Raw genomic sequence first — 26,160 nt, forward strand, 5'->3', positions numbered from 1 at the left:
ACCAGGGTCGACGCTAGTCGAATTAGCCACCCTTTGGCAGCATCCTCCAGGCCATCGCTGCTCTACTCTACTCGGAATCAAACGAAACCGACCCGCAAATCAAAATAATTCGAAACTCAAATCCGAATTGTCAAAAGTGGTGCGGACAAATATTTTGCCGAAGAATTTACGCTCACGTGGTGGTCAACTGTAACAATTAGAGTGTGCCGGCCGGCCGATGACGAACAAGACGCCGAGTGACACTGACTGTTAAATGGGTATGCAAATACCGCGGTGCGGTGGTGGTGTCGAGAAACTTGATTTACGGCCACGGGTTCGTCACTTGCGAGTGAGGGCATTCAAGTCACTTGATTTGTAAAGTGCTTTGGCTTTGATTTATTGGGGAAACCTTAATGAAGATGATGATTAAAAATTGAATGAATCTTGAAAGGATAGTTTCTTTCAAATAAAATTTAGTCATAAAAAAGAGATTTTTGTTCAGTTCCGATTTTTTGTGTGTGTGGTTGTGTTTGTGTTTATTTATTCACTATTCATCAAATAAAACTGCCATTTGGTAGCTCACGTACAGAAGAAGCCTAATGAGAATGCCATTATTTAACTATTTATATGCACTTTTTTTTCTTCCTCCTTCTCTGATGTGTTGTTTGTAATCCCCTCCGTCCAGATTTCGTCGTTAGTCAGTTATTATTACACTCGTTAGGATTAGGATTCTGGCTTTGCTCACAACTGACTCTCAACGGTTACAAATGTTAGTACCTCTATCGCTAGTTTTGTGTTTGTGTGTTTTCTCGCTCAGAAGTTTCATTCTGCTAGGATTTCACAAGTCTTATATTTTCACAGACGCGAGCAAACGAAAACAAAGAAACAAACGGGAAACGACCGTCGTAACTAATTCCTAAAGAGGCAAAAATAAACTTCTTTCTCCTTCTTCTTCGTCCTGGCGCTTCAATAACTTAAGGTTTAAAAACACAGAAATGTATCATCATTGCTAGAGCGTTTGCGTTTGCCTGACTTATTTCTCTTACGCGATTGTTTGGGCTATTGGAAAGTACCGTACATTTTCGTCCAGCGCTGAGGGTGCACACGGGAACCAAACTCACCACCGTCATCGTCGTCGTAGTCGTCGTCGTTACACATACATCTACTAATATTAATCATAATTATAATATAATATATGCGCAGTTACGGGGTAGTTAACACACACGCACGCAAATTAGTCAATCTTCACGTTGGAATAAATCTTCCGCACGAAAACGTTCGTCCCGATGTAGCCGACCGTGCCGCAGATGATGCCCAGCGCGCCCGAAAAGAGCGCCATGTAGCCAAAGTAGAACGACGTCTGGAACAGGCCGTACATTCTGCGAAGAAAGGGAAAGAATTTAATTGTTAGAAGCTTTATAATTCATTCATTTTGTTCTGGAAAGTCAAATAAATCTTACAAATACTCATCGGAAAGGTTAAAATAACAATTTTTTAAAGAAGTGTTTTTTTAAATCGACGAAATTCGATTTCCAAAATTCATCTTACATTTTATGATCCAGAATTTATTTTTCAAAAGGCAATAGAGCAGTTCTCTCAGATTTCGGTCATTCGATTTTTTTTTTTTGTATTTTTTAATCCGGCTGAAACTTTTGTGGTGCCTTCGGTATGCCCAAAGAAGCCATTTTGCATCAATAGTTTGTCCATATAATTTTCCATACAAATTTGGCAGCTGTCCATAAAATTCAAAAATCTGTATCTTATGAAGGAATTTTTTGATCGATTTGGTGTCTTCTGTAAAGTTGTAGGTATGGATACGGACTACACTGGAAAAAAATGATACACGGTAAAAAAAAATCCTGGTGATTTTTTATTCAACTTTTTGTCACTTAAATTTGATTTGCAAAAAACACTATTTTTATTTTATTTTTTTATATGTTTTAGAGGACATCAAATGCCAACTTTTCAAAAATTTCCAGGTTGTGCAAAAAATCTTTGACGGAGTTATAATTTTTTTTAATCAATACTGTTTTTTTCAAAAAATCGAAATATTGGTCGCAAAAATTTTTCAACTTCATTTTTCGATGTAAAATCAAATTTGCAATCAAAAAGTACTCTAGTGAAATTTTGATAAAGTGCACCGTTTTCAAGTTATAGCCATTTTTAGGTAACTTTTTTGAAAATAGTCGCAGTTTTTCATTTTTTTAAATAAGTGCACATGTTTGCCCACTTTTGAAAAAAATATTTTTGAAAAGCTGAGAAAATTCTCTATATTTTGCTTTTTTGAACTTTGTTGATACGACCTTTAGTTGCTGAGATATTGCCATGCAAAGGTTTAAAAACAGGAAAATTGATGTTTTCTAAGTCTCACCCAAACAACCCACCATTTTCTAACGTCGATATCTCAGCAACTAATGGTCCGATTTACAATGTTAAAATATGAAACATTCGTGAAATTTTTCGATCTTTTCGAAAACAATATTTTCAAAATTTTCAAATCAAGACTAACATTTCAAAAGGGCCAAACATTCAATATTACGCCCTTTTGAAATAGTTAGTTTAAAAAATTTGAAAATATTTTTTTCGAAAAGATCGGAAAATTTCACGAATGTTTCATATTTTAACATTGAAAATCGGACCATAAGTTGCTGAGATATCGACATTAGAAAACGGTGGGTTGTTTGGGTGAGACTTAGAAAACATCAATTTTCTTGTTTTTAAACATTTGCATGGCAATATCTCAGCAACTAAGGGTCGTATCAACAAAGTTCAAAGAAGCAAAATATAGAGAATATTCTCAGCTCTTCAAAAATATTTTTTTCAAAAGTGGGCAAACATGTGCAATAATTTAAAAAAAAAATGAAAAACTGCGACTATTTTTAAAAAAGTTACCTAAAGATAGATTTAACTTAAAAACGGTGCACTTTATCAAAATTTCACTAGAGTACTTTTTGATTGCAAATTTGATTTTACATCGAAAAATGATGTTGAAAAATAATTGCGACCAATATTTCGATTTTTTATAAAAAAATCAGTATTGATTAAAAAAAATTATAACTCCGTCAAAGATTTTTTGCACAACCTGGAAATTTTTGAAAAGTTGGCATTTAATGTCCTCTAAAACATATCAAAAAATAAAATAAAAATAGTGATTTTTGCAAATCAAATTTTAGTGACAAAAAGTTAAATAAAAAATCACCAAATTTTTTTTTATCGTGTATCATTTTTTTCAGTGTAGTCCGTATCCATACCTACAACTTTGCAGAAGACACCAAATCGATCAAAAAATTCCTTCATAAGATACAGATTTTTGAATTTTCATCCATCATGTTTGTATGGACAGCTGCCAAATTTGTATGGAAAATTATATGGACAAACTAATGATGCAAAATGGCTTCTTTGGGCATACCGAAGGCACCAAAAAAATTTCAGCGGGATTAAAAAATACAAAAATTAAAATTGAAGAAAAAAGACCGATTTCGTAGAGAATTGCTCAACAGAGGCAAACTCGTTAGGCGAGAATAGACTTGACATTATTTTTGTAAAATTCTTGTAAATGAAACAGGAATAACTTTTGATAAGAGTCATATTGAATTTTTTTGCAAAAAGCTGCTCTACTGGTTGGTGTACTTGGTTTTAGTAAATTTCAACGAATATCCTGGTTTATCGAGCATCATTCAGACACCACCACCTAGAGTGATGGGAATGGGTATATTTCCCCTAATCACCATGCTTTGGAAGCAAAAGGCAAGTCAATTAATTATTGCATGACAATTTAATGGGTGCATTATTCATTTTACAATTATTAGTTAATTGAAATGTTGAAAACAAGGCAATATTTTTTTAGAATGCATTTTTTTAAGAACATTTTTTTTAAAGAATTTCTATCATTTAAAGAATTTAAAGAAATTTAAAAAAAACTGAAAAAGTATATTAAATTTGAAGAACATACATTTTTAACAATAAAAAAAAAACAATTTAAAAATATCAACAATCTAAACAACTCAAAATGTTTTAAACACTTCAAGAAATTTCAAAAAAATCAAAGATTTTAAAGCATTTTGTCATTTAAAAGATTAAAAGTAGTTGCCTCTCATCCCAGCTGGCCTGGGTTCAATTCCAGTCGACCCCGGTTTGTGTTTCTTGAGACGAGGAAAAAAACCCTTTTTCCCAAGCTTTTTCCCATTTTTCACAAGAAAAAAAAGGAATTGCGCAGAGTAATGTATACTCTGTAAAGTAATATAATGTATCGAGAAATTAAAAGTGAGAGTATGTGCGTGCAACATGGAGTTAAACTTTTTGAAGTGCCATGGGAACCTTCACAGCAACTCCACAGAAAGTTTAACTCCATGTTGCACACACTCTCACTTTTAATTTCTCGATATGTATGGATTTTTTTCAATTCCATTGAGTTATAACACAAATCAATAAGGCTTATAAGGCTTTCTAGTCAGAATTAAAAAAAAACACACATTCAAAGTATGTTTACATGGCAGCTGGGGTTTTGTTTGCATCAGATTAGCTATCTCTTTCTAGCAAAAGTTTTTGGTCAGGCGACTTCTAGCTGGTTTTTTTTTTAAATGACCGACCGATATGTCAGCCAACATATTTCGCAGGGCTGTGGCAGCTCGAACTAGATCATTGCACAGTGGGAAAAAAGGGCCCAAAAAATTACCGCAACATGGTTTCGCGCAAACCATCGATTGCTAAACAACAAAAGCTTCGTTTTTGCACCAGGAACAATAATCCGACGAAAAATCGCACTGCACGGACCGGTGGCCTGAGTACAGGCCACCGGAAGATCCGGATTTTCGGAATTAATATCAGATTTATCCAATTATGAACTGATACACTTTCTTCTACCATGAATAGTCATGAAAAACAATCCTAGAATAATATTTATCACCATAGGACCCATCGGAACTGGTTCCACTGATCCGGTGGCCACATCCGGAACCGAATTAGGAAACTGAGTTAAATAGTCATGCGACGCCAAAAACTTCTTGATTATGGATGCAGAGTATCTTAAAGATGTATTTTTGGCTCCTTGACCGGTTCCCAGGTTCTCCGGTGGTCACATCCGAAGACCATATAAGGCAAACACCTGAAACCACTCTTGTGACATATCAAACTTCATGTTTTTAAAAGAGGAGTGTATAAATTATGTCCCCATAAACAATCATGAAGTTTTAGGCGTCGCATGACTAGTTAACTCAGTTTCCTAATTCGGTTCCGGATGTGGCCACCGGAGATCAGTGGAACCGGTTCCGATGGGTCCTATTGTGTTTAATGATGACTATTCATGGTAGAAGAAAGCGTATCAGTTCACAATTGGATAAATCTGATATTAATTCCAAAAATCCTGATCTTCCGGTGGTCTGTACTCCGGCACCCGGTCCGTGCAGTGCGATTTTTCATCGGATTATTGTTCCTGGTGCAAAAACGAAGCTTTTGGTGTATAGCAATCGATGGTTTGTGCGAAACCATGTTGCGGTAATTTTTTGGGCCCTTTTCCCCACTGTGCATTGTTTGCATCAGGACACTGTGACGAGAAGTTCTTCAATTTTGGGTTAATTTATATTTTTTTTCACTGGGCCTTGAACACAAACACAAAATTTGCATAGCAATTTATCCTTAACAAGCCTTACTCGACAAACTTCGTTCTGCCTTTTTTCGTTTGTTGACGTTTTTAACTTTTTTGCTTATTCAGCCTCCTGTGATCAAAATTTGATTTTACGTAACTTTTCCCATACAATGTGCAGATTTTCCGGAATCGGCTCCACAGTGGCCAAAGTTGTAACTTTTTGACGTAAGAACCTTCCTTGGACTTATACGATAATTTGTTTGACAGAGAAAGCCAAAAATTGTATGATATTATTAAAAAAATAAATAATACAAATGTTAATGTAAAACATTTTGTGGAGCTTCCAAAATCTGCTTTAAATTAATATATAATTTGAGGATTATTGTCTTTCTCAGTCAAACAAATTATTAAGGACAAATTGCTATGCAAATGTTGTGTTTGAGGAGTGACAAAACTTAGAAAATCATTAGTAACAGCCTAATATTGAAATACGTTATAAAATAAAAAGGTTTATAAATCGGTTGTTTATTGTACTTATTGAAATAAGACTCCAAATATCATAATCATTGATCGGAAAACTTGCATCTTATTGAAATTTATTTTGAAACTAACAAAAATAAAACTATTCTGGGATCTTCAAGCAGGTATTAGACTATGACAACCAAACAAACTCGCACTTTTTTTGACAGTTTGCCAAACTCGCAAACAACTCAAAATGTATGCAGGGACGACGTTTCTGCAAACAAATGCAGGCAAACTGCCAAACGGTCAAAAAGTGCGAGTTTGTTCGTTTGTTTGTCATAAATATTTGGAGTTGTCTAATATCTGCTTCAGTAGAAAAAAAAAATCCAAAGCCGAATAGGATGAGTCTATTACACAAATTCTAACATAGCTTTCCCGATTTTTTTTTCTTTTAGAATAACTAGAATAATATTCTTAAAGAGAAAAGAACATATTGAATTCATTAAAAAGGAGTTTGTCCAATTTAATGTAAGCTTAAATTATTTTCCCGGTTTGTCAGTCAAATTCCCGACTTGATAAGAACTACCAGATCAAGCCTGCCTCCGTAGAGTCGCTGATCAGCAGTTGAACTTGCAATCCAAGGGTCAGGACCAAGGTCAGTTAGAATCCCAGGGTGAATGGGTGGTCTCCCCATTCATTAGGCCTTCAAATGCATAGAACCGAGTAGAAATCTTAAGAATTTTAAATTCTAAGCATTTAAAATTTTGAAATTTTTTATTTTTTTAGGAAATTTCAAAAAATTTACCAATTTTGAAAGTTTTTAGAATTCCCAAATTTACAAGAATTTAAAAACTGTATGTTATTTAACAAAATTAAGATATATTTTTTATAAATTTTATTTCTGAAATTAATTTTGAGAATATTAAGATTTAGTTGAATTTTAATCACTGTAGCATTTCAAGTAAATCCAATATTATTTTTTTTTTTAATTTTGGGATCTTTTAAAATTGCAAGATTTTTTAAGATTTCAAAAAACTTTAAGAATTTAAACAAATGAGAATTTAAAAAAATAAAGGAATATAAAAATGTCAAGCATTGAGAAATTTAAGAACCCTTTAAAGCCGTTGCGAATATATTCTGTGTTGCAGGTGAAAAATATGACGATAGCAAGCAATCTGTCGAGTTCAGCCATGGATTATAGTTGACAGGGAGTTTGGTAGAAGGTGAAGTCTTCAACTACCAAACTAGTACTCACTTTGTCTTGAAGAAGAAGTAGTAGAACGAGTAGATGTAGATGTAGATCGCCGTCGACGCCGCCGACATGAAGCTCGTCCACTGCCATCGGTAGTCCTCCGCGTTGAGCAGGAAGTACGTGCACACGATCGTCACGCACACGGTCACGATGATCAGAATCAGAAACACGAGCAGCATAAACCCGTACACGTAGTAGATCTTGTACGCCCAGAACGAGGTGAAGATGAAGTACCTACGAGAAGCAATGCAACGATTAAAGTGTGAATTTTGGGAAAGAAGCCTTAAAAGTCTCACATTTCAATGAAGATCGATCCGAACGGGAGGACGCCGCCGAGCAGGATGATCACCGCCGGCTCCATGAACCATTTCTTCTCGGGAATGGGCCGCGGAACGGCGTTCACTCGGCACGGGAAGTCGGGCTGGCCGTCCAGGTTGCGTCCCACGATCGTTCCGATCAGCGTTAGCGGCAGGATCACGAAGATGCAGATGCACGTTACGGCCACCTATTATTGAAACAAAGATTAGATCTTTTCAGAAACATTTTGAAACGCACACAGTAAAAAAAATCATGGTAAAATTTCATCTAAAAAGGAGTACATCTTTTATGTCAGAAAAAAGCTTCAATTTTACCTCTAATAATGTGTAAATGTACATCTGGCAGACGCTAGGAAAAAGTATCTGTAATCCCAAAAAAATATCAAACCGGCGATAGTTATATCTAGCTTACTAAGTCCGCGCCCCAATCTGCACGGCCAACTCGCCGCTGTGAAAACTGATCAATCAAAGCCGATGTAGCTCTGTGTACCATATATGCTGTAAATACAGTATACAATGTACGGAACACATAGAGCTACATTGGCTTTGATCGTCCAGTTTTCACAGCGGCGAGATGGTCGTGCGGGTTGGGGCGCGGACTTAGTAAGCTAGATATAACTATCGCCGGTTTGATAGTTTTTTGGGATTACAGATATTTTTTCCTAGCGTCTGCCAGATGTAAATTTACACATTATTAGAGGTAAAATTAAAGCTTTTTTCTGACATAAAAGATGTACTCCTTTTTAGATGAAATTTTACCATGATTTTTTTTACTGTGCAGTCACTTACCATAGTTCCGAAGGGGATCGCCCTCGAGGCGTGATAGTAGATCGCGATAAAGTTGATAAAGAAGGCCGTTCCACAGACGAGCGCCGGCACGATGAACGCGGACAGCAGCATCTGCTTGATCCACTGCTTGCCGCCCATCCGCGCGTACAGCGATCCTCCAAAGTACCCGTTGATGGGGGAAGTGGCCGCGTACACGAAGATCGACGTCGAGAGAAGCGATCCTCGTCTGGAAGAATATCTCTGATTAGTCTTACTAGATTAAGTTTCGTTGGTCAGTTGGTAACCTACTCTGTGTAAAGTTCTCCAAGAATTGCAAAGGAAATGACGCAAAGAACCACCGAGGTCAACTGGTAACCGGCACCAATAAGCGCCGAGAACATCATTGCATTCGAGGCTGGTCGGAAAACGTCTCCGTGAATCTGCTTCCAGCCGTATTCATCGCCCAAATCACGCTCCTAAAAGCAAATACTCAATCAACCTCCCTTCAATCCCCAAAAAGCTCCCCCAAAACCCTACCATATCATCCGCCTCCTCGTCCTTGCTGTACCTCGCGTAATCCTTCCGCAGCGTCCGCATCAAAATCATCGACACCAACCCCACCAAAAAGATCACCATCATAAAGCTGTTAAAGATGCTGAACCAGTGGATACGGTGCTGGAAAAAGTTCGGATCCAGATACTTGTCGAAGCGATCCTCAAACTTCACGTTGCTCGGCTTCCAGTTGACCTCGTACGTGAACTTGATCTTCGCCCCGACCTTCAGCAGTTCCTTCTTCTCCGGCGTCAGCGACACGTCCACGATCTGCTTCCCATTGTAGCTGATGTCGAACTTTTTGTGCGTGTAGATGTAGTACTTCTTGTCCTCCTCCTTGCCCACCACGCCCCAGATGGGCAGATCGTCGATGTACATCTGGTACCAGTACTGGTTCATCACCGCGTACACAAACGCCTTGTGCTTCTTGTCCGTCAGCTCCACCATGCAGATCTCGGTCGGGGCGATGTCGTCTGTCGAAACAAAAATTGAGGATAAGTAAATTCTTACAATTAAACAGCAATCTCCAAATTTGTATAGGAAATGTGATGTGATTTTCTAGCCGTTTCCGTATATAGAAAACCAATAGAATTCTGTAAAATTTAATTCATCATTTTCAAAAGATGCAAAAAAAATAAATCTTTCCCAGTTAATGAGAGGAACACCCTTGAAGAGCATCGGGGCCGGCTTCCCTTTACTAAGCAATCGAATCCAGAAGGGAAAAGATCACCAATTGTGTTGGTCCAAGCCGGGATTTGAACCCCGATCTACCGCTTACGAGGCGGAAGCCTTACCACTAAGCTACGTAGATAGGTCTAATTTAACAGTTGTCCATACAAAAATATTGTAAAGATATTCGAAAATATGTATTTTAAGAAGAAATTTTCTGATCGTTTTGATGGATGTATTCAGCAAAATAATGCAAAAGTATTCAAATTATTTTGAAAAATTCTTTTTTAGAAGTACCTTAGTGAATAGACACACTTTTGAAATTTTAGGGTTAATTGAAATTATGGAAATACTTATTTCTTTTAAGTGACTGAAAAATTGCACAAACGAGTTAGTCTCAAGAATTTTCCAATTTTTTTGTGGTTTTTAAATTAATTTGTGTGTCCATGTATTTCCAATATCAAAAGAAGCCATTTTGGTATGTAAATATTCAAAATTCTGTATCTTTAGAATGAATTTTCCAATCGCTTTGATGTCTTGGGCAAAGTTGTAGGTTATGATTTTTGACTGATAATAAAAAAATGAATGCTAAATCAAAACCTTGCAAAATACATTGTTTTTGAATACCGTAAACCGGGGTGACTTTGATAGGATTTCAATTTTTTTTTTCGAATATTTTCCAACTGGTTAGGTTTTTCTCAAGATTATTATTTTTAAAACATGTACTGGGGCTGGCCACACAAAGTCCATGCACTATTTTTGAAAAAAAGTTTTTTTCTATAATGTTTAGAAAAATAGTTACGTTAAAAATTCTTATTTGAAATTCCGGGGTGACTTTGATAGTCATAGTTTTTCTTGTTTAAATCAGATTAATGGTGTTCAAACTTTATTTTTACGTTAAATGTACCATCACTAAGGTTGCTGATATAGTTTTTAAGAAAAAAATCAATGTTTATATTTAGTTAACTAAGTTTATATGTCTTTTAACAAAATACATAAAAATTTTGGGTAAAAGTTTTAAAAAGTCGGAATTTTGGATGCTATTCGTTAATACTAGTTTTGTTTATGAAATTATCGATTAATATTGCATTTTTAACTGAATTCGAAGCACGAATCACAAGTTTTCACATTTTATATGAAATTGGTTCAACTGTAATTGCCTATAAATTCAGAGATTTTTTCGAATTTTGTTTCAAAAACACATATTATTTAATATTTACATTCTTATTTTACCTTCTCCTAGTGGAAAATTGTCTTGAGAATCCGAAAATGCATTCCATTTTCCGATTTGATATCATGTTCATTGAGAAAATCATGACACTTTGAGAATTTTGAAATAATGCCTTTCATCAACATTTTCTTAATAATAGTTAAATAACTTTTTAAACTTTTCAAAATGTTATGAAAACTTCTTCTTGAGGTACTTTGAGACCTTCTCTACCACGGTAAGTAGGATTCTTAACCATTCCGTACGTATTTAATTTGTATTCTTCATTTTGCGGAAAAATCTCAATCCTATCAAAGTCACCCCGGCTATCAAAGTCACCCCGTTTTACGGTACCCTATTTTGGATAGGATTACTTTAATCGCTGAACAAAAAAATACTGGTCTAATTATTTTGGCAAAGGAACTCTTTTGCCAAATTGGAGCCAAATCGGATTACTTTTGACTTGAATCTTGCTAGGTTATCGTGGAATCGATGAATTTTTATTTTTGTTTTTTTTTATATATACAGCAATTCTCCACGAAAACAGCATGATTCGAAAAAAAATTGCGTCTTTCTTTTTTTGCCAAAGTTGCGTCTTTCAATTACGAAAATTTTGGTACTCAAAAAATGTATTTGGGTCATCGCTGATATTTTTATGTTAAAGCAGTTCCAAGGAATCTGATAAAAATATTTTCAGACATAGGCTCTTTGGACCCGAGACCTTCACAATAGCATTTTAAGTTTTCATTGGGCTTTTTCAAATGTTAGGATATTTGAAACTTTTAACTATTTTTCCTTAACAGCCTATCTAATACCCTTTCGTTTGCGCTCAAGACAGCTCGAATAGGTTGAATTGGTGCTGAGCTATGGTTTTATGAAAAATGTGTTTTTTCAAAAATCGACGAAAATTGACATTTTTGGACCACCCTAACATGGTGTAGGTCACCCTAGTGCGTCCATCCCGGGAATTCCCGGAACGAAATTCCCGAGATTTTTCCAAAACCGGGAATTCCCGAATCCCGGGAATTTTTATAATTTGTCCCGGGAATCCTCGAAATTGAAGAAAATAAAAAGACAAATTTTGGTCTGGACATTACATAAAATCTCTGGAAATAAATAGTAATCTATAGGAATTTTAAAACATTAAATTTGTATTTGGCATAATCAGCATTAATTTGGCTTATTAGGAAAAAATGCTTAAATTTTAGTTTACCGATTCGCTAAATGCCTAGCGCTTTAAATATCTTCTATTGAATTTTGTATCTTGTTAAAAGACTGGGTATTATATTAGCGTATATTAATGATATTAAATTTGAAAAAAAGCGATTCGAAATCTATTGCTCTAAAATCTTTATATAAATCTAAATCTGTAGTCCCGATTTTCCCCAGTTGGCGGTAGTAACTTTTAAGATAATTTGTAAAATATGTGTTATATAAAACATAAATTCTAAACTTATCTAAAATTTTACATTGACTGGTATCATTTTATTTGTTGTCGCCTCTTGTTTTTCACATTTTCAAAGAAATTTTTCAAGCTTTGGTCATGCCGTATTAAAAAAATCTATAAAAGAAATGTATTTATAAAAGACTTTTTTAATTTGAATCGCACCGTAATTAAAAATTATAGTTCATTTGAAATCCAAAGCACAACAAAGAAAAAAAAAATTAATTTATTTTACTGCCGTTCTACACATAAATGTCCCATGTCATTTTTGGTCGATTCTGACTTTTTGTCATTTTGAGGTTTAATTTGACGTTAACTTTTCGAAAAACACATAAAATCTGGTAGTTTGTTCGGAAACTTATTGAAAAAAACACCAAGTATGTTTGTCTCATCGTTGTACTTCTACGCATAATTGTCCCACCAAGAATTTTCTTTCAAGAATTCATCAGTTTTATTAAATATCGTATCTTGTTTACCTATTGTATAGCAAGAGGATTACCCATAAGAGTGATAAACTTCTAACTGGGATGATTAGAGACTTATGGGGTGAATAGGGACCCACGGGACAATTAGAAAGTAGAAACACAAAAAACGGTCGAAAAATTTCAATCGTGTTTCCTCAGTTGCACTTTTTTGAACATGGGACAATTATGCGTAGAACGGCAGATTAGGTAGACAATTAAAAAAATCTCCGAGGTAGAGGTGGCCAAAATTGCTCTTTTGAATGAACCGTAAAAATGAGCGGCTCTTTTGAATGGTTTTTTAGCTCTTTTTAAAAATATTTGTAAAAAATCTATGTTTGAGCATGACATGAGTTTTCAATCCTCTTTGATTGGATGCTAGTACAAATTTTATCAAACATTTAGTCCCTCTTTTCTGGTCATGGTCATTTCTGGTCATTTCCGTTTTCGTGGTGGGGTTACGGATCAAGGTGGGGGACGCGGCCTCAAGTCAATCCAAGTTGGGTCTTACATAGTTTTGTTATATTTTTGGGTGATTTTTTTTATTCTTTCAAACATGAGCAGTTTTTTTAATGTTTTTTTTTTTAAATAAAATTGTCTGCAGTTTATCCATTCTTCCGAAAATTGGTTAATATTTTTGAGCATTTCCACTCTTCAAAGATATTTAGTATATTCGAGATCGATCAACAATTTTTTTTTTTTGTAAAATTCCGTTGTACAGTACTGCAAAAAAAAAATATTTCGCCAATACTTTGGTATTTTGAAAACTAAAGTTTGCAAAACATCTGGGCAGGTGTAAAATGCATTTTAAAACACTTTTTTCATCCAAATTTTAAAACCATTTCTACTTTGGCCAGAGTCGAGGGACATAAACTTCAAAAAATATTTGCAACAGCCTAAATTATAATATTTTTTTTATCTCCTGTAAAACTGAAATACAAAAAATAGTACCAAATTTCTAAATTATGTGAATTTTGCCACCTTTTCTTATTTAGTAATTGTTTTTTTTGGATTACTTAATAAGAAAAGGAGGCAAAATTCCTAGAAATAAGGAATTTGGTACTTTTTTTTATTTCAGTGTAGAATCGGTGAACAAGAACATAAAAATATTTTCTCTTAAAAAAGGAGCATCAACTTAATAATATTCTCGTTTTCCTTTTTTTTTAACATGCGCAAATGATATTCTGAAATACATACATGAAAATCAACCCAAATTTTAATAAACAACATAAAATATATTTATTTGCTTTTAAAAAAATAGTGAACGTATTGCAATTTAAAAATTATTTTGCATAATCATTTTTAAGCTCAGTTTTTTCAGTGCTGAAAAAATAAATTGAATGATAAGAATTCCATAGAAATTTGTTTAACCAAAGTAAAACACTTATTTTTAAATAATTAAGTCTAAAAACAGCGGAGTTTCAAAATAAGTCACGACTTTCTTTTGTGAACCATAGTTCGTTCGCATTTTTTTGTTTTTTTTTTATAAGCTGTCTCTTTTGATTGGCTCACTCTTTTATGCCCACCTTTACTCAGAAAAAAACTACGTTTTTCAAATCGGTTAAGGGCAAACATCGCTTCAGGATTTTGCCGCCATTGGGATTTTTGTAAGAGGATTCAATTTCCTACAACTTTTTATTAGGTCTTTCCAAAAACATGGACATCCGCTCAAATTTAAAAAAAAATCATTAAATTTTTTGTCAATTTGTCTAGTAAATTAACGACTAAAAATAAAGTGCGATGAGGTTTTTTTTTATATAAAATTTAGTATTGGTTCCAACTTTTTTCACGCCTTCTCCTAATGTGATTGAATTAAAGAGCCAACCAACCCAGAAGGGGAGTCGTAACCGATTTATTAGCCACGCAATCATTCTTGATTGGCACATATTTGTGATAAGGACCATTAGTTGGTTGCACTTAGATTACGTACATTTTGAAAAGTGGCTAAAAAAATCATTAAATTAATTATCTACCCCCTTTTCAATTAGGGCACACGTTGCAGTTATAACAAACATTAGCGTCACTCAAAAGGTTTCTACGTAATTTATAACTACTCCACAAAAACTTTAATGCAATCTGCTTGTCATGCATTCTTGTAATATGTAGTTTAACCAATCAGTCATTTCATGATTGCAGAGACAAGAGAATGTCAAAAATGTTTCTCAACACATTTTTGTTGAAACTTCTTGTCTACCTTTTAGTTAGAGTTTTCTCTAACAAATATTTATTTATTTTTTTATACTAACAGTTTTAATTGAATAACTAAAACAACGATCTGTTTCCAAATGTTTACCGATTTACAGACTTTCGCAAATTTACCCAGCTGCTCGAGCACTCTTTTGCAACATAAATAGAAGGTTCCCTTTTCCACCTTCTTTGCACTTTTCACCCCCTCGCACCTTCCGGTCCAAAACATAAACAAAGATGGCTCCCTCTTCTTTCTCACCGAAAAGGGGGAGGCGGACCACCTCCTCCCTCCCCCCGGCAGACTCACCCTTGAAATCGATCTCGTATCCGCTAAACTCCAGCTCCACACCCTGCAGGGCCTCGCTCATCGTTTCGTGGTAGTGGCTGATGCTCTGCTTGGTTCCGACGCAAAACGGCAGCGAAAAGTACGCGTACGTCTCCTGCCGGTTGTGGTACGGCCCGACCGTGTTCATCCACAGCACCACCTCTTCATGGTCCTCGTACTGGTCCGAAAAAGGAAAGTCTAGAGTTAGATTCTCTTGAGAGATTCCTGAAGGAGTTGGGAACCTACCGTGTGGGTGTGCTCGTCGGCCTTGGCCGTGGCCACCAGGGCCAGCACCAGCAGCGAAACCAGCGATGACTTCATGTTTTCCCCGTGAAATAAAAAAAAACACTTTTTCTTCAACCCAGATTTACAGCCTCTAAAACATGACTCTTTCTCCGGTGGAAAACAAAATCCCAAAAAGGGCAACTGGTAGCACTAACTGAGAAGCACTCCCCGCGTGTGGTCACACCGATTCGCGACGGAATTTCACGGAAAAATCTGCTCCTCCTTTTCCGAAGGGGGACCAGGCAACGAAAAACACGTAGACAAAACCCGGAATGCAATTTTCTCTAGCTTTTTTTTTCTCTTCTGAAAACTCACTTTTGACAGCGCATCACTTTGATGAGGAGTGCGCAAAAGGAAACGTCAAAAAATGCGTTGAAGGAGGTGAAACACGCCGCTTTTGGTTTCGGTGACGGGATGTTGATTATGAGCAAAAGTTGTTTTGCACGGTCAGATGGAAGTACTCATAAGCATTGTTAGTTTAACTCATGGTTTTGAGTTTGTTTGTCAAATTTAGAAAACTAAGGATTTTAAATTTCAGAATTTTGAAAAAAAGGAGTTCAAGAATTTGAAAATTGTGAGATTTGTGCGTTAGATTTTTTTTACGAATTTTAGGTTTTTACAGTTGGGTCCTAGAATTAAGGTTAATTTTGTGATGTTATGGTTCACAACGATAAAGCTTATTTTTCTGAGTACAACTTTCTTGACAAAAAAGGTCCTACTTGCCAGCTCGTTCCAAGGGGACCATAGTTGATCCATTGAAAAAATGTTGTCTTGTTAATTTATTTTCTTGCATTAAAATGAAAAAAAGTGATCAGAAATGGGTTTTAATCTAGTTTTTTTTACCGTTGTACATTAAATTTAACATAGGGTTATTCAGTTTTTTTTGTTTTTTTTTCATTTTAGTCCTTAATAAGACCTATATAAATTTTTATGTAAATTGGTAAAAACCACGATTTTTATTTCTGATCACTTTTTTTTTCATTTAGGGGAAATCTACCCTTTCCAATCAAACACCTATCTTCGTCATATGGAGAGTTTGATGCTCGATTAAAGCTCCAAAAATACTATTTGGGCTATAAACTTACCAGCAACAGCACCGCCTCGAGTAAGCACGCAAATGTATGCCACTTACTGGATTCTATGACATTTTCCGGAATTCCATTTCCCGGAATGGACGTTTTCCGGAATGGACATTATCCGGAATGGACGTTTTCCGGAATGGACGTTATCCGGAATGGACAGTATCCGGAATGGACGTTATCCGGAATGAAATTTCCCGGAATGGACGTTTCCCGGAATGGACATTTCCCGGATTTTTTTTATATTACCTGATATGAGAATGAATGGAATCATGCCTACTCACTTACTTGTGGTTAAGAATTATTTAGTTTGTACTCCGTTGGTTTTGACAACAATATGAATATAAATACATGAATGATAAAAAGAAAGTGAAATGTTCGGACATGAACAATAGAAGCAAGTGTTGACTATTGAAACAATACTTTATCAACCACCACGAGATGTAACAATGTAGATCGATAGATATTAGATGTTTTTTACATTCTTTCAATGTGTTGTTATGTAAGAATTTTTCCTTCTTTTGTTAATCATTTGACTTATGTGACTAAATTCTATCATATTTTACTATAAAGCAGAATGATTATTTTCAAAGAAGGGAAAACCTCATGAAAATAAAAAGCTTTTCAGAAAATCAATGTGTAATGTGTCCTGTCAAGAAAATAAATAGCTTGAGTGTATTTTTAAAGAATGAAAAACCTCAAGGAAAAATACATTATACATTGATTTTCTGAAAAGCTTTTTTTTATCTTGAGATTTTCCCTTCTTTAAAAATACACGTTCCTTCATCAAAGTAATGGGATTTTATGTAAGAATTATCCCTTCTTTTGTTAATTCTACTAAATTTCAACTAGTTTTTGTTAAGGAACTCTGCACTATAAAGGCTAGTATGGAGATCGGAAGGAAAGGAGTCAAGAAACAGCTTTACGAACAGCAGAACAAAGGAGATGGAGCGTTTTCTTGGGGCTTTTCTTCACCCTCTCTGGCTTGCTTTCGCTGCCCCTGCTGCCCATTTGAAATTTTTCTTGACCGGTTCCTTCCGATGTGCGTATACCGCTTAAAGAAGAATGTGTTTTTTAAAGAAGGGAAATCCTCTAGAAAAAAAAGCTTTCAGAAAATCAATGCATAACGTATATTTTCTTGAGGTTTTTCCTTCTTTAAAAATACACGATCTTTAATCGATGTGATGGAATTTCGTATAAGGGATTTCCCTTCTTGTGTTAATCAGTTATAAAGCAGAATGTTTATTTTCAAAGAAGGGGAAACCTCTAGTAAATAAACAGCTTTTCAGAAAATCAATTTATAATGTGTACTTCCTTGAGGTTTTTCATTTTTTAAAAATACACTCAAGCTATAAATTTTCTTGGGGTTTCCCTTCTTTGAAAATAATCACCCTGCTTTATAGTAAAATTTGGTAGAATTTAGTCACAATAGTGACCTGATTAACACAAGAAGGGAAATCTCTTACACGAAATTCCATCACATCGATTAAAGACATTGATTTTCTGAAAAGCTTTTCATGTCTGCCTGTGTGGATCAATCGGACCGCGCACTGGACTCACAATCGAGAGGTCGCCGGTTCGAATCCCGAGGCAGACGCAAAATGTTGAAAAATAGGTTTTGGGCACCTATCTATGCTTATGATTTTCTGAAAAGGTTTTCATTTTTCTAGAGGTTTCTCTTCTTTGAAAATAAACATTCTGCTTTATAATAAAATTTGGTAGAATTTAGTCACAAAAGTCAACCGATTAACACAAGAAGGGAAATTCCTTATACGAAATTCCATCACATCGATTAAAGATCGTGTATTTTTAAAGAAGGGAAAACCTCAAGAAAATATACATTATGCTTTGATTTTCTGAAAGCTTTTTTTTCTAGAGGATTTCCATTCTTTAAAATAACACATTCTTCTTTATAGTGCAGAGTTCCTTAACAAAAACTAGTTGAAATTTAGTAGAATTAACAAAAGAAGGGATAATTCTTACATAAAATCCCATTACTTTGATGAAAGAACGTGTATTTTTAAAGAAGGGAAAATCTCAAGATAAAAAAAAGCTTTTCAGAAAATCAATGTATAATGTATTTTTCCTTGAGGTTTTTCATTCTTTAAAAATACACTCAAGCTATTTATTTTCTTGACAGGACACATTACACATTGATTTTCTGAAAAGCTTTTTATTTTCTTGAGGTTTTCCCTTCTTTGAAAATAATCATTCTGCTTTATAGTAAAATATGATAGAATTTAGTCACATAAGTCAAATGATTAACAAAAGAAGGAAAAATTCTTACATAACAACACATTGAAAGAATGTAAAAAACATCTAATATCTATCGATCTACATTGTTACATCTCGTGGTGGTTGATAAAGTATTGTTTCAATAGTCAACACTTGCTTCTATTGTTCATGTCCGAACATTTCACTTTCTTTTTATCATTCATGTATTTATATTCATATTGTTGTCAAAACCAACGGAGTACAAACTAAATAATTCTTAACCACAAGTAAGTGAGTAGGCATGATTCCATTCATTCTCATATCAGGTAATATAAAAAAAATCCGGGAAATGTCCATTCCGGGAAACGTCCATTCCGGGAAATTTCATTCCGGATAACGTCCATTCCGGATACTGTCCATTCCGGATAACGTCCATTCCGGAAAACGTCCATTCCGGATAATGTCCATTCCGGAAAACGTCCATTCCGGGAAATGGAATTCCGGAAAATGTCATAGAATCCCGCCGCACCCAACAATTGCAGCGAGTGTAGTCCGGAACGTCGGCTCGCGATCCTTCTGTTACTGGGAAATCTTGTGCGCGTAGTGCGACTGCTGGAACATCGTAGTCTTCGAGTATGTCAATTATTTGAAGTTTATCAAGTATTTCAAGCGTTTCAAATATGTGGTTGACCATATTCCGGGTTTCACCGGGGTACCTGGAACCGATTTCAAAGTGGCCAGATTGGTCCAAAAACGGTTCTGTGAGCATGAATGCGATTGATTTCGAATGTGTTGAAATTTGTTTCCTATTTTACAGGTATTTTGTTTCATTAAGTATTGACCACTCCGTAAGTTCCCCGGAATGATCCGGAACCAGTTCTGGTTTGGCCAGTTGCCTCCAAAGCATTCCCAAAGTTCAGTTTTGAGTTTGATTGTTAGTTTTGATTGTTAGGTTCATAACGGGAAACTTGTGTTATAAAATAAAAATACTCTATTTTTTGAAATCTACGTGGTTTATGGACCACCCAGTTTTCTCAAAAATCATCCAAGTTGCTTCAAACTTTCACCAAACATTCACAAACATGTATATAATAAGCTTATATACTTGAGTCTTGATATCTACCGTTAAAAAATTCAAAAAAATTAAACGTACTTTTTGTAGTGATCAATATTTAATTTATTTCTGCAATGTAAATTTGTGATTCAATGCTGAGTTTTAAAAATGAAAAAAAAATTCTAAAGAAGAGATAACACGTGGAACTTAAAGATTTAACTTACCCTTGAAATATTTACTTAATTTGTATCCAAATGAGGTTCCTGCACTAAATGTTGAAGGATGTGACTGGCTTGTGCGACCAATTCTCGACTAAGGCCAACTGACACTCTGTACTGGTGATCAAATGACCCAGCAACTGCACAAACCAGAGTTTTGCTCAACTTAAGCCCGCCCAAGTTTCCGCGGTTTCTTCCTTTCAGATTACACACTCCCTCCTCCCCCCACCCCCCTTCCCACACTCCTTCTCTATTTCCACTTTCATCACTTCCGGATTCTTCCTCCCCTCCCTGCTCAGAAATAATTGATTTATGTATTCAAAATCACTCTGATCTTCCGTTTGGTGCACTTCCGATGTCTTTTGCAAAAGAAATCGATCCCGGAACCCGAACGATGTTCAACAGTAACACCTTCGCGCCCGCGCGATGCGTTTTTTTTCTTAAACCACGGAATCGAAACGAAAAACACTAGAACCATGACTCGAAAGTTGGTCATCCAGGTTCTGCAAAAATCGACCGGAACTTATCAGCAGCCGAAAAACCCGACCGGAACGGAACAACGAAAAGAACCTGGACACGCGGCAACAAAAACATAAACATAGAAAATTTGACAAAGTCCGAGTTTGACAGCTCGGTTTTACGTCACCAATGCAATATTTCAGCTTTTCACAGCAGCTTCCGCTTTTCACCGCATGGCGGCGTCATAATTTGAGCCATGCGACCCCTTTTTTTGGAAACGCGAACTAATTTAGCTCGACTTGGATTTCGGCTGTTTTACTGGGTATTTATATTCATATTGTTGTCAAAACCAACGGAGTACAAACTAAATAATTCTTAACCACAAGTAAGTGAGTAGGCAAGATTCCATTCATTCTCATATCAGGTAATATAAAAAAAATCCGGGAAATGTCCATTCCGGGAAACGTCCATTCCGGGAAATTTCATTCCGGATAACGTCCATTCCGGATACTGTCCATTCCGGATAACGTCCATTCCGGAAAACGTCCATTCCGGATAATGTCCATTCCGGAAAACGTCCATTCCGGGAAATGGAATTCCGGAAATTGTCATAGAATCGTGCGGCGGATGAACACATCGATCGAAAATCCTCAAACAGCTGCACCAATCCTGCCAGACGAACGACAACGAGAACGACCTTAAAAAAGTCACCCAGCTGCTGGATATCTACGCACTCGAAATCCAAATGTACACCGTACAAAAGAATCACAAAATATAGGCCCTCTACGAATAGTTCCTGTACATCAAATCGGCCATCCTGCATCCCTTAATCATGGGCGTCATCCGGAAGTGCGGCGGCAAGATGCACCTGCGCGAGGGAGAGTTCGAAAAGGCGCACACGGACTTTTTCGAGGCGTTCAAAAACTACGACGAGTCCGGCTCGTCCCGGCGCACGACCTGTCTCAACTACCTCGTCCTCCGGAACATCTGCTCCCAGGTACTGATCAAGCTGATCCGCCCGTACACGAAGATTACGACCGATCTGCAGGCGCTGTTTGACACGACCGAGCTCGAGCTGACCGGGATCGATCGATGACGACCGTGCAGTAGCTTGGCAGTAGCACCACGGTTTTATTAAAAGTAAGTCATGAACAATTTAAAACTAAACAGAAATCTAAAGTTTAATTTAACTTCCAGCAGGATTCGCCATTCGAAAATGGCCAGAATGTTCCAGGATACACACTGGAACCGCGTGTTTGCCTGAACCGGTGCCGTCCACAAGGGCATCTTCTACAAGGCCGGACGCGTGCAATGTTTTAAAGTATGCCCTCGACGTGATCGTGAACAGGCGCGTCAACGGGACGATTCTGGTCAAGCGCATCGAGCACGTGAAGTCGTCCCGGTGCAGTAAGGACTTTCTGCGTCGCGTCAAGGAAAACTGTTCCACGTAGGTCATCGTGAACCCTTCAAGTCCTTCTTCCGGATGGCCCCGATTCCCGGCGCGATTTCGTCGTGGTGCCGCGAATTCGTCAAGATTCTTCAAAAGTTATCGGGAAAACCAAACAAAATCGGAGCTGCAAAGAAACCAGTGAGAATAAACATAAAATTTGTAAACTTACGTGATAATAAATCTCTACGTGTTCTCGTATTTTTTTCTCCACTTTTGTATATTGCCTAATTTATTAAAAGGGCGAATTAGCTTTTATTAGTCAATTCGCCCTTTTGATAAACTTGGCAATGTTTACCAAATCAAACCAAAACAATCCCTTAATTTTTCTACTCACCGCTAGAGGTCGCATCGGTCGGTTAATTGAACAGCGACATCTATGTTTGAAGTCTGAACTACTTGAAATAATTCCTGAGATGCGAGTGAAATATTTCTTAGCTCGAGTAGCGCGAATTTTTTGTGTCAAAAGAGCTCGAATTCGAGGCGAATACACGCCAAATTCGAGGCGAATTTGCCTCGATTCGAGCGAGATTCGGCTCGAGTTTAGCGAGCGGTTCGAGCCATTTCGGCTCGAGTCTTTCTTACTGGGCACGCCAAATTCGAGGCGAATTTGCCTCGATTCGAGCGAGATTCGGCTCGAGTTTAGCGAGCGGTTCGAGCCATTTCGGCTCGAGTCTTTCTTACTGGGTACATGAATGATAAAAATAAAGTGAAATGTTCGGACATGAACAATAGAAGCAAGTGTTGACTATTGAAACAATACTTTATCAACCACCACGAGATGTAACAATGTAGATCGATAGATATTAGATGTTTTTTACATTCTTTCAATGTGTTGTTATGTAAGAATTTTTCCTTCTTTTGTTAATCATTTGACTTATGTGACTAAATTCTATCATATTTTACTATAAAGCAGAATGATTATTTTCAAAGAAGGGAAAACCTCAAGAAAATAAAAAGCTTTTCAGAAAATCAATGTGTAATGTGTCCTGTCAAGAAAATAAATAGCTTGAGTGTATTTTTAAAGAATGAAAAACCTCAAGGAAAAATACATTATACATTGATTTTCTGAAAAGCTTTTTTTTATCTTGAGATTTTCCCTTCTTTAAAAATACACGTTCTTTCATCAAAGTAATGGGATTTTATGTAAGAATTATCCCTTCTTTTGTTAATTCTACTAAATTTCAACTAGTTTTTGTTAAGGAACTCTGCACTATAAAGAAGAATGTGTTGTTTTAAAGAATGGAAATCCTCTAGAAAAAAAAGCTTTCAGAAAATCAAAGCATAATGTATATTTTCTTGAGGTTTTCCCTTCTTTAAAAATACACGATCTTTAATCGATGTGATGGAATTTCGTATAAGGAATTTCCCTTCTTGTGTTAATCGGTTGACTTTTGTGACTAAATTCTACCAAATTTTATTATAAAGCAGAATGTTTATTTTCAAAGAAGAGAAACCTCTAGAAAAATGAAAACCTTTTCAGAAAATCATAAGCATAGATAGGTGCCCAAAACCTATTTTTCAACATTTTGCGTCTGCCTCGGGATTCGAACCGGCGACCTCTCGATTGTGAGTCCAGTGCGCGGTCCGATTGATCCACACAGGCAGACATGAAAAGCTTTTCAGAAAATCAATGTCTTTAATCGATGTGATGGAATTTCGTGTAAGAGATTTCCCTTCTTGTGTTAATCAGGTCACTATTGTGACTAAATTCTACCAAATTTTACTATAAAGCAGGGTGATTATTTTCAAAGAAGGGAAACCCCAAGAAAATTTATAGCTTGAGTGTATTTTTAAAAAATGAAAAACCTCAAGGAAGTACACATTATAAATTGATTTTCTGAAAAGCTGTTTATTTACTAGAGGTTTCCCCTTCTTTGAAAATAAACATTCTGCTTTATAACTGATTAACACAAGAAGGGAAATCCCTTATACGAAATTCCATCACATCGATTAAAGATCGTGTATTTTTAAAGAAGGAAAAACCTCAAGAAAATATACGTTATGCATTGATTTTCTGAAAGCTTTTTTTTCTAGAGGATTTCCCTTCTTTAAAAAACACATTCTTCTTTAAGCGGTATACGCACATCGGAAGGAACCGGTCAAGAAAAATTTCAAATGGGCAGCAGGGGCAGCGAAAGCAAGCCAGAGAGGGTGAAGAAAAGCCCCAAGAAAACGCTCCATCTCCTTTGTTCTGCTGTTCGTAAAGCTGTTTCTTGACTCCTTTCCTTCCGATCTCCATACTAGCCTTTATAGTGCAGAGTTCCTTAACAAAAACTAGTTGAAATTTAGTAGAATTAACAAAAGAAGGGATAATTCTTACATAAAATCCCATTACTTTGATGAAGGAACGTGTATTTTTAAAGAAGGGAAAATCTCAAGATAAAAAAAAGCTTTTCAGAAAATCAATGTATAATGTATTTTTCCTTGAGGTTTTTCATTCTTTAAAAATACACTCAAGCTATTTATTTTCTTGACAGGACACATTACACATTGATTTTCTGAAAAGCTTTTTATTTTCATGAGGTTTTCCCTTCTTTGAAAATAATCATTCTGCTTTATAGTAAAATATGATAGAATTTAGTCACATAAGTCAAATGATTAACAAAAGAAGGAAAAATTCTTACATAACAACACATTGAAAGAATGTAAAAAACATCTAATATCTATCGATCTACATTGTTACATCTCGTGGTGGTTGATAAAGTATTGTTTCAATAGTCAACACTTGCTTCTATTGTTCATGTCCGAACATTTCACTTTCTTTTTATCATTCATGTATTTATATTCATATTGTTGTCAAAACCAACGGAGTACAAACTAAATAATTCTTAACCACAAGTAAGTGAGTAGGCATGATTCCATTCATTCTCATATCAGGTAATATAAAAAAAATCCGGGAAATGTCCATTCCGGGAAACGTCCATTCCGGGAAATTTCATTCCGGATAACGTCCATTCCGGATACTGTCCATTCCGGATAACGTCCATTCCGGAAAACGTCCATTCCGGATAATGTCCATTCCGGAAAACGTCCATTCCGGGAAATGGAATTCCGGAAAATGTCATAGAATCCCGCCGCACCCAACAATTGCAGCGAGTGTAGTCCGGAACGTCGGCTCGCGATCCTTCTGTTACTGGGAAATCTTGTGCGCGTAGTGCGACTGCTGGAACATCGTAGTCTTCGAGTATGTCAATTATTTGAAGTTTATCAAGTATTTCAAGCGTTTCAAATATGTGGTTGACCATATTCCGGGTTTCACCGGGGTACCTGGAACCGATTTCAAAGTGGCCAGATTGGTCCAAAAACGGTTCTGTGAGCATAAATGCGATTGATTTCGAATGTGTTGAAATTTGTTTCCTATTTTACAGGTATTTTGTTTCATTAAGTATTGACCACTCCGTAAGTTCCCCGGAATGATCCGGAACCAGTTCTGGTTTGGCCAGTTGCCTCCAAAGCATTCCCAAAGTTCAGTTTTGAGTTTGATTGTTAGTTTTGATTGTTAGGTTCATAACGGGAAACTTGTGTTATAAAATAAAAATACTCTATTTTTTGAAATCTACGTGGTTTATGGACCACCCAGTTTTCTCAAAAATCATCCAAGTTGCTTCAAACTTTCACCAAACATTCACAAACATGTATATAATAAGCTTATATACTTGAGTCTTGATATCTACCGTTAAAAAATTCAAAAAAATTAAACGTACTTTTTGTAGTAATCAATATTTAATTTATTTCTGCAATGTAAATTTGTGATTCAATGCTGAGTTTTAAAATTGAAAAAAAAATTCTAAAGAAGAGATAACACGTGGAACTTAAAGATTTAACTTACCCTTGAAATATTTACTTAATTTGTATCCAAATGCAGTTCCTGCACTAAATGTTGAAGGATGTGACTGGCTTGTGCGACCAATTCTCGACTAAGGCCAACTGACACTCTGTACTGGTGATCAAATGACCCAGCAACTGCACAAACCAGAGTTTTGCTCAACTTAAGCCCGCCCAAGTTTCCGCGGTTTCTTCCTTTCAGATTACACACTCCCTCCTCCCCCCACCCCCCTTCCCACACTCCTTCTCTATTTCCACTTTCATCACTTCCGGATTCTTCCTCCCCTCCCTGCTCAGAAATAATTGATTTATGTATTCAAAATCACTCTGATCTTCCATTTGGTGCACTTCCGATGTCTTTTGCAAAAG

General features: G+C 36.0%; 2 protein-coding genes and 1 pseudogene across 3 annotated transcripts; 2 read left to right on the forward strand and 1 right to left on the reverse strand.

Annotated features, from left to right (window-relative positions):
• Window positions 1-487: 487 nt before the first annotated feature.
• On the reverse strand, window positions 488-15,800 carry LOC120412597 (transmembrane 9 superfamily member 3). The gene is made up of 8 exons (XM_039573130.2): window positions 15,454-15,800; window positions 15,190-15,385; window positions 8,900-9,387; window positions 8,672-8,838; window positions 8,384-8,609; window positions 7,574-7,782; window positions 7,281-7,511; window positions 488-1,358 (listed from the first exon to the last, which is right to left on the reverse strand). Exons 1-8 carry the CDS (start codon window positions 15,526-15,528, stop codon window positions 1,214-1,216), a joined length of 1,737 nt encoding a protein of 578 aa, XP_039429064.1. The 5' UTR covers window positions 15,529-15,800; the 3' UTR covers window positions 488-1,213.
• Window positions 15,801-21,135: 5,335 nt separating this feature from the next.
• Window positions 21,136-21,853, forward strand: LOC120412606 (COP9 signalosome complex subunit 2-like). Of its 2 annotated transcripts, none has more exons than XM_039573154.2 (2): window positions 21,136-21,656; window positions 21,714-21,853. In XM_039573154.2, exon 1 carries the CDS (start codon window positions 21,349-21,351, stop codon window positions 21,610-21,612), a length of 264 nt encoding a protein of 87 aa, XP_039429088.1. In that variant the 5' UTR covers window positions 21,136-21,348; the 3' UTR covers window positions 21,613-21,656; window positions 21,714-21,853. The 2 variants fall into 2 exon arrangements, with proteins under 2 accessions (XP_039429088.1, XP_039429090.1); XM_039573156.2 differs by having other exon boundaries at window positions 21,717-21,853.
• On the forward strand, window positions 21,781-22,571 carry LOC128093362 (60S ribosomal protein L21-like; annotated as a pseudogene).
• Window positions 22,572-26,160: the final 3,589 nt, after the last annotated feature.

This window comes from Culex pipiens, chromosome 3 (assembly GCF_016801865.2).
Source record: "Culex pipiens pallens isolate TS chromosome 3, TS_CPP_V2, whole genome shotgun sequence".
NCBI classification, from domain to species: Eukaryota; Metazoa; Arthropoda; class Insecta; order Diptera; family Culicidae; genus Culex; species Culex pipiens.